General features: G+C 36.9%; 2 protein-coding genes across 2 annotated transcripts; one reads left to right on the top strand and one right to left on the bottom strand.

Annotated features, from left to right (window-relative positions):
* Window positions 1-2,617: 2,617 nt before the first annotated feature.
* Window positions 2,618-6,452, top strand: LOC133798105 (autophagy-related protein 18c-like). Its single transcript, XM_062236299.1, has 5 exons — window positions 2,618-2,774; window positions 4,050-4,838; window positions 5,207-5,465; window positions 5,565-5,688; window positions 6,097-6,452. The coding sequence occupies exons 2-5, from the start codon at window positions 4,080-4,082 to the stop codon at window positions 6,188-6,190; spliced, it is 1,236 nt and encodes a 411-aa protein (XP_062092283.1). The 5' UTR covers window positions 2,618-2,774; window positions 4,050-4,079; the 3' UTR covers window positions 6,191-6,452.
* LOC133798107 (uncharacterized) lies at window positions 6,428-9,421 on the bottom strand. The gene is made up of 6 exons (XM_062236301.1): window positions 8,840-9,421; window positions 8,633-8,741; window positions 8,461-8,552; window positions 8,093-8,351; window positions 7,602-7,745; window positions 6,428-6,754 (listed from the first exon to the last, which is right to left on the bottom strand). Exons 1-6 carry the CDS (start codon window positions 9,181-9,183, stop codon window positions 6,659-6,661), a joined length of 1,044 nt encoding a protein of 347 aa, XP_062092285.1. The 5' UTR covers window positions 9,184-9,421; the 3' UTR covers window positions 6,428-6,658.
* Between the last annotated feature and the right edge of the window lie 3 nt (window positions 9,422-9,424).

Below are 9,424 nucleotides of genomic sequence, written 5' to 3'. Positions count from 1 at the left end.
GGCACGCTCCCCTTTTGAATCATAAAACTTGGATTGTTTTTTATTCGCAATAAGTAGTAGCAATTGGGCTTCTAGATTTTCTATTCTATTATACGTAGGGTCATGTTATGCTATGGGGATCTGACCGAGTTTATTTTGTGCCATAAGTGTGTGGGCCCTGATAGGTGCCACGTATAGGTTAAGATCCATCTGAGTTGATCCTCGATTATTGTGGAGGTTCCCATCATGGTTATAAGCCAGCTCCTCCATATAATACGAACCTTTGAGTCTGTTATTCTAACATCCTCTTTGAGCATTCAAATGTTCGTGGTCCGTTATTTTGACATCCTCTTTGAGCATTCAAATGTTCATAGAGGTCTAGGGCAGCCTTGTAATTATTAGCTCGCCCCTATTCAAGTGATCCCATAGGTTGGGTTCCTATTGCTCGTTGGGGTAATTGTCATAGTAACGGGGCTCGATATTATATACACTAACCGACTTGCTGAGAGCTCGACTATCCATTTAGTAACTTCCTTCTATGAAACTTACAATATGTTACTGTCGTGGATTGCTGTCCACGTGAACCCTAATACTAGTTGCTCGGGACCTAGAAAGGTAACTAGCTTCCTGATGTGGCACATTTTGGTAAGGTTGGGGGTTCTCATCTGGTTGTGCCCCCTATCGAGCCAAATTCCTTTGTCTCCGAGTATCAGGTCTGAGATTACTAGGGAGATTAGTGTTGGACCTTCTTTCATCCTGAGCCACTCTTTGGGAATTGTCAACTCTCATTCTTCTTCCGTATTGCCTCAAGTTTTTTTGCGAGTTGTTAACTCTTGGATTTTGGAGGATGTTCTCGAGCTGAAGATGGGTGACGATAGATGTCATATAGGAGATAAGGGTTGTTGGACATTGTTATGTCCTACACCTTGAGTATTCCCCTGAGGTGCCTCTGGATGTGCGTCCTGAAGTGCTTATGGGTGCGTATCTTAAGGAGCTTGGGTTGGTGGCACATTCTCGCGGATTTCCCTAACATGGATGGTAGGTTCAATAGTCATGTTTTTAGGCCTATTTTGCTTTCAAGATGTTTTTTTTATTATTCCCGATGTTACCAATCATCTGAGTCGACCCTGTGTTCAAGTTTGTTGTGAAGTGCCTGGTATATAAGTGTTTCCAAGGCAATTGGCAAATGGCATTATTGCCAAGATTTCCTCATTTTTCTTATTATCCTCGACAAGTTGTGCCTGAAGTTGCCAGTTCTCCAATTCAGCTGCAAGGACATATCTAGTAGATCATATTGTTGAGGACCAGGTCGTTGGGGAGGTGTTGATAAACTCCCTTGATTATCACCTTGTTTTCCCTCAATCTACGGTCTCTTTTTTGCCCAGCACAATGTTCCCTCTTTAGTTGGGTTGAATAGAATGTACTCCTCGAGCATAGTCTATAAAGTTTGATTTCCTCCTTGAGGAGTAATCAGGTTTTCAGTGTTCGCAAATAATGGCACGGAATGTGTTTTTAGGAAGAAAAAGAAACGGAGTGAGTACTGCTTAATGCTCTCAATGAAAGCACAAAACCATTGACACAAATTTTCATTAACTTAGAAAAGAAGAGATATTAAGCAATAAAATAAACAAATAATGAACACTAAGAATTTTTTATGTAGTTAAGTAGTTAAAATCTACCTAATTCACTAGTCATTTTTATTAAGTGATTGATGTTACAACCATGAAGCTATTTTCCCAAACTTTTAGTATATTAATTTGTGCCTAAAATATAAATAATGATGGCTAGTCCTACTTATAGAAGACTTGGGTCAGATTCTTCTCCCATCTTCATGGGAGGAAAATACAAGATATTTGTTAAAAATACAAATAAGTAAGATTTAAATAAATATCAACTTAAAAAGTGGAATTAATTTGTGATGCAAAAGAGATATTTATTTCAGTATTTCTCTTCTGTTATGCGTATTCGAGTTGATTTATACGTGTAAGCTCTTTCCGAGCTGAAGTAATAGATACATTTTGAGCTAATTATTCATTGACTAAATGACAAATATTGACTAATGCCAGTGAGTTGTTATCTTGCCTTTACCGAGCTGTATAGTCACCATAACCCACAAGTTGAAGTTCTAAGGATTTTTCGTTGAGCTGATGATGTAGGAATAAATTATGAGTTGATTATTCTTCTCAAAAATCGGGTATAATAGAACATATCAACTACATGTAATCAATTGATGATAGGTAAGAATAGAGAAACAAAAATAAATTAGTGACATGTATTTTATCATTAAAGTATTTATATATTTTTGTGTAATTTTTAGGATAGTTAATTTTATTGAAATTATAATTAGTAATTATTTATAAAATTGCAGAGACAGAAGATAATTTTCACTATAGTGTCAAATTTATTGTATATTTATTGAATATTATTAAAAAAATTTGCTTTCAAATAGTATTGCTACATGTTATGCTAAATACATTTTTTTTTTCTTTTCAAATTTAACGTTGATATTGACATTAGAGTTGAAGAAGTCTTAAAATAAAGTTAATTGGTAGGAGTGAGGTTTCTTGTTAAAATTTTGAGGTGATATGGGAATCATATAGTTGTTTAAACGACACCACATTTGTTTAAACGACATTTTTTAGCAGAAGCGAGAAAGACAAGTAACGAGAACAAAACAATAACAATAATTATTTATTGTACTATAAAGTATGAGTCTACCGGAGAGAGCTAGCTTTCGTCGTCGTCTGGAGCCAAATAGCGAGATATTGGGTCTCTGTGTCTGCGATCGGACAAAGGTGTGCCCTCTTGAATTTTCCAATGGGTTCTTGAAACCCAATTCTCCATTATTTTCCTGAATGTTCTTTTCGTTATATGTATTCACAAATACATATCATTATCAACTTTTATGTATTTCTCTTCTACCCATTTGGGTTTTTCGTGGAAAAACTTATTTGCGATCTTTATCGTTTTCTTGGATAGAGCTTTTGAAGGGCTTGATTTGGATGTAGCTCTTGTAGTTTGGTGATTAGCTTTAATTTATTTGTTCTCGATTTATGATAATCGTGACAATAATGTTATTCTGAAATAGAAAAAAAGGAACAGTTTCTTTGTTTTGATGTAGCCTAATTTTCCCAACTTTTGTCTTCGATAGAGAAGGATTATGATGCATTGAAATAAAATGATTAGAATCAACGAACATTTTAATGGCGCAAATCACCAATCCCTACTGTTTTTTTTAGTTTTCTTTTACTTGTTAATTGCGCCCCCTCCCCTCCTTTAATGTAGAAGTTTAGATTTTGTATTAGTTTTAAGTAAAAATAATCCATGGAGTTTTGACAAATGGACGTTAGGCATTTGGTTTAAAAATTGGGAAAGGGATTCTGTCTTTTACGTAATTTATCATCTGGGCCTGGCGAAAAGGTTGCTCACAGTTAAGGGATAAAACTTGGATGAATTTTATGTCATTGACTTGTATGTGACGGTTAAAGTGGAGGTAACTGTTTGCTGGAGGAGGGTAAAGCATTATGGTCCTTCCAATGTTGGTTGAATATATAAAGAGGCTGACATTGGTTGATATTGCTCATTTTCCATGATTTTTCAATGTGGATAGCTTCATACTATTGTGGATTTTGGCATTGGTGGAGCATTATGTATATTAGGTTCTTGTTTGAATTATTATCTTCTCTTTGTTTTGTATTGTTTTTTTATTTTTATTTTGTTATAGGGACCACTTCATTTCCTTTTTGCAACTGTCAAGTTGAGTGGCTTATTTTCTACTTGTACTTCAGTTCAGAACCATGAACAAAACTTTATTTATCAGCCCAGTTGTTTTTATTTTCGGTATATAAAATTTATAACTGCTTCTTTGAGCGCCTAGGCTTCTTGTTAGAAACACTTGAGGTGCTATTTTTTTTTTAACGTGCTTATTTTTGCTGGCAGTAGCTGGATTCATCCACGCTAATACTTTCTCTTCTCTTTAAAGAGTTAGAAGTTGAATTTCCGAATTAAACTTGTGATTTGTTATCTTTGCTTATCACTGACCTATAATTTCACATGATTTTTTATTGCAGTAACTGCTGACAACTGTGTGTTCTTCCCACATGAGTTCAACTGTTTCAACATCTAGGGGAATACTTCCTCCAACAAGGGTTGGGACATATGAATCCCCAGAAAGAGGGCCTTCAGGTTCTCTTAGCCAACTTGAACCAGAGCTGAATGACAATAATGAGACAGAATTGCTCTCAGTATCCTGGAACCAGGATTATGGTTGCTTTGCTGCTGGGACAAGCCACGGTTTTCGCATATACAACTGTGATCCTTTTAAGGAAACTTTCAGGCGTGATTTAAAAAGTGGTGGATTTAAGATTGTTGAGATGCTATTTCGTTGCAACATTCTTGCACTTGTTGGTGGAGGAGCTAATGCCCAGTATCCCCCTAATAAAGTTATAATTTGGGATGATCATCAAAGCCGCTGCATTGGCGAATTTGCATTTAGGTCTGAGGTTCGTGCAGTGAAATTAAGGCAGGATCGCATTGTTGTTGTTCTAGAGCATAAGATATATGTTTACAACTTTATGGATCTGAAACTGCTTCACCAGATTGAGACTCTGGCAAATCCAAGAGGACTATGTTGCTTGTCTCATCATTCAAATACATCTGTGTTGGTGTGCCCAGGCCTTCAACGAGGACATGTTCGAATTGAACACTTTGGGTTGAATATGACAAAGTTAATTAATGCTCATGATTCTCATATTGCATGTTTTACATTAACAATGGATGGTCTGCTTCTTGCTACTGCTAGTGCAAAGGGTACTTTGATTAGAATCTTCAACACTATGGATGGGACTCGTTTACAAGAGGTAGTTTGTTTCACCCTGGATTTTCATTATTGTGAATATTGATTCTTACTCTAATTTATATCTTTTTGTTAGTTTGCCTTTTCTACACAGTTTATGTTTTCATGAGTTCTCCAAGTTTATGTTCTTTCATGGCACTTAATTTGTATTTTTCCCTTCTCTCTCTCTCTTTTCCCGCCCTGGTTATAATCACTAACAAAAACATTCCATAGCCCTTTTTACCCACTGGAACCAATAATATCTCATATTTGTACGAGCTTATCAAAGTTTTAAGAGTTTTAAAATGATGACGATTTCTATACAATTAGTTTCTTCAAGAGGTGTTGATAATTTTTGAAGAAGTCCTGTATTGATCTATTGCCTTCATGTAGGTACGTAGAGGGGTGGACAGGGCAGAAATTTATGGTATTACTCTCTCCCCAAATGTCCAGTGGTTAGCAACATCAAGTGACAAAGGTACTGTACACATATTCCGCCTAAGAGTTCGAGTTGTTGGGGGGGATTCATATGCCAATTCAAGTGGCCCCCAAGCGCAACATCTGGATCACCAGAATTCTTCAACTTCCCTTGATGCTCTTATTTCGTCAAACACTGGTGCCAATCCTGGTTCATCGCTGTCTTTTATGAGAGGTTAAATTGAAGTATCATCATATAGTTTCAAATACTCAAATGAATGCCACTATTTTATTGTATCATTTATGCTAATCTAATCTTCCAATATTTTTCCAGGGGTCTTACCAAAATATTTCAGCTCTGAATGGTCATTTGCTCGGTTCCACTTACCAGAAGACACTCAATTCATTGCAGCATTTGGATCTCAGAATACCGTCATCATTGTTGGCATGGATGGAAGGTATGGAGCTGTCCTGTTCTCTTTTGTGTACTCTTTTTATTGTGGTTGTTCCAGCTCTCCTACTTTGCCTGGTAACTAAAAAGTATTTTCCAATGCATTATAAGAAATCGTCCTGGAAGGCTTCTTAGGATTTGTAGATGAGATCATGTTGTGAGAATCTTTTAACTTAGTCTCTAGATTTGTGTCTACTAACAATTTTAGAAGCCACTTTCTTTCCTATTGGGCAGTTAAAACAGGAAAAATAAAAAAGTGAGAACACTTTCTCAGTTCACTCTCTTTTTGATATGGGAAACATCAAAGTTTCCAACCCTGCGCTGAAAGCAATGTTCTTATATTTATTCTTCTCATGTTGATGTTTAGGTTGTTGCTAGTTTAGATCTATCTCACCCGTTTTCCCATTGTTCTCAGTTTCTATCGGTGCAGTTTTGATCCTGTAAATGGAGGGGATATGTTGCAGCAAGAACACATTCGATTTCTGAGGACTGACAGTAGACCCAGATAGACATGTTCTCAAAACTGATTGACCTCTGCATTCTTCTCCTTCTCTGTGTATATATGTAATCTGAATTGAAGGCGTAAGTAATTGTAAAGATTACACAGTCTTTTTACTTTCGGTACCACTTTTCTGCTTACATGAAGGGTTTGTCTTCCCCATGCAAATTATTTTGCGGCCTTGCTCTTATCATCATTTTGTATAAAACTAAAAATGTAATAAAATTCAAACTGAACAATTTATCAATGCATTGTAAATGCTTTCGACTTTATTAACTTTGAAATGTGCACATAGAGTGCAAACAACCATTTATTTGTCAAAACACTTGAGTTACAGACAGTACACACAACTATCTAGGCAACAATTTTTAAGTTTTCCTCTTGCTATAAACTTACTACAAACACAAGAAAACTTAAAATTGCCTTTACGGTATATATAAGTGCACACCCCTCCTTCCCAATTTTATTTCTGATCAGCTCAAAGCTTAGATGTTATTGTTCTTCCGCCATCCATAACGATCATCACCTTTCCAATTACTTTCCTGTCTCGGATAGCAGAAAAGGCAAGGCTAGCCTGGTAAAACAAGAAATTGGGCAATTAGATAATTAGATAAAATCTCTCAGAGAAATTAAAATCTTTGCAGTAATAATGCATTCCTTTCTATTCAGATGGTCTTACTTTCATCACAGGCTATATTCACGCAAAATATCAAGTATGCTACTATTCCAACCAAAATAAAACCTAGGATAAGAGGCAGACATCCCTAATGCGATACCAAAGGCCATTTCAAAATGACAGACATCTCTGTTGCATCTCTTCTGAGTTGGCTTAGGTGCAAACAAGTGTTTACAACTGCTTTCAACGATGAAAACATGTTTGCTAAGTGAGTTATGCCTTGAAACGGAAACTACTTCTTTGCCAATCATTATGAAAGATGACAGAGAAGAAAAGGAAAACATTTTTTCACTAAAAAATGGGGGGTAATGCAATTCTTCTTTTCATAGTAAGACCTAGTTGGGAGGAAAATTATTATATATCAATGAGACTACGCCCAGTTCAAAATTTCCATTGTTGACCATTTACATAGCTGTTATGTTATCAATAAAGTTAAAAGGAGGGTAGAACCGAACAGAGTGATGCTGCTTTCATCATTCACGTACTTGCATTGTGATTAAAAGCCTAAAGCTTAAAATTGGGTTGGGGTTGGATTCCTTTCATCCTTTGCATCTCTAATTCTAAGGCTAAGCTTGTTATTCACCATAAACATCAGCAGTCCAACTCACCAAACGTGAAGTTCCAATGTTAAAATTTGGGGCACGACAATGTGTGGAGAACATGTTTGGAACAAAATTAAAGTTTCACTCATAGAAGAACAAAAATAGAGCAAATGAGAAGACATAGCATATGAAGAGTTCCAGACCTCTGATAGGCTGTAAGCATGAGAAATGTGGATTTTGATCAAGCCTCTCACTACCCAGGATAGTAGCTCCTTAATGGAATCTTCAAGAACACCTGGTCGATGTATTCTGTAGCTACCCCAGTAAAGTCCATGCACTGTCCAGTTCTGGTGTGGTGATAAACATAAATGGCATTAGACTGACAATGAAAGATGCAACGATTTAAATGAAAACAATTACACGTGATTACTAGCTTATAGCTTATTACGAGCTTAGACGGCAACTAAAAACATGCGGAACACATTCTTCTCTCAACATCACAAATTAAATTATCAGACTTGATTGCGCCTTTATTTTTTTATGAACAAACTTGACTATGTCATAAACCCTTCAATACCCTATTTGTACTCGGATTTCTTCTGCACTTGTTTTTCCCTATGCTTAAAAAGTTAACACAAAATTTTTGTAGAACAGGATACTAAATCAAGAGATAATTTTGGGATTTGAAATAAACCTTAACAAGAGCAATATTTGCAGGGATGAGAGGGACTTCTCCACTGGCAAAGCCTATGATCAAAATGTTTGCCCCCCAGTTTAACAGTTTTAAACTTTCTTTAGTAAGCTTGCCTCCAACAGGATCATACAAAACATCAACCCCTTTTAGCTTTCTGGCCTTGAGGAATTCCTTGACACTCTGAATAACATTCTCCTTACCCGAGTCCACTACATGATCAACACCCAGTGCTTTCAAATACTCCACCTTTTGAGCTCCCCTGGAAAACCACAGAGAACTCAAGTCTATGATTGAAGGTAAAATAGCCAGTTACCAAAACCCAAATGAGAAAATATTAGATTATGTGTAGTAATACTACTAGTACCTACCTAGCCACAGCTATAACAACGGCGCCACAAACCTTGCCAATCTGTACAGCTGCCAGACCAACACCCCCAGCTGCGCCAAGAACCAGCAACACCTAGAATACCTCATGCCATCACCACCTTTTCACTCTAAAAGCATACGCAATATAACACAATGGCTAAACTGTTGAAGTACCTGGCCAGCCGTCAAATTTGCCCTGTGAACAATTGCAACATGGGAGGTCCCAAACGCAACAGGCAAAGCTCCAGCTTCAATTAGATCACATCCCTCCGGCACCCCAATCCTTTTTCAAGAGATACATTCAACAAAATGATATATATACATGCCTATATATATTAACATGAAAAGTGGAACTGGGGTTTAAAAGTAAGCGAAACTCACAGATGGTTCTGATCAACGACGATAAACTGGGAGAAGGTGCCGAGGTTGGCGAAGCTACAAACTGGGTCACCCACTTTGAACTTGGAAACACCATGTCCGACGGCATCTACGACACCGGAGTAATCAGAGCCTGGGATGAAGGGGAGCGGAGGCTTCTCCTGGTACTTACCCAATATCTGGAGATAATTGGCATAGTTCAAGCTGGTGGCTTTGATCCTGACCCTCACCGCTGTTGGGGAGTCCAATTCTGGGATAGGATACTTCTTTTCCAATACAATTGGGCTATTGAGATCTCCTTCTTGCACCGTTGGGTCACCCAATTTCTTGCACAAGAGAGCATCCATCAGTACTGCCAAATATCGTATTCATTGGTAAGGAGAAGCCATTATTTAAATACACAGAAAGTTCTTGGAAACGATGTCGTTTAAACGAAGTAAATGACGGACCATATGCAATATATTATATATCTTCGGTCAATCGATTACTTATATGTGTTTTTGGCAAAATAAATAAATAAATAATAGATAACTTATCTGTTCGTGCAGCTTGGTTGTGCTGAATAAAATTAGTTGGGTTTTAGCTTAA

The sequence above is a fragment of the Humulus lupulus genome, chromosome 8, assembly GCF_963169125.1.
Source record: "Humulus lupulus chromosome 8, drHumLupu1.1, whole genome shotgun sequence".
Classification (NCBI taxonomy): domain Eukaryota; kingdom Viridiplantae; phylum Streptophyta; class Magnoliopsida; order Rosales; family Cannabaceae; genus Humulus; species Humulus lupulus.
Note: the sequence above shows the minus strand (reverse complement) of the source record. Positions and strands in the feature narration are given on the sequence as shown.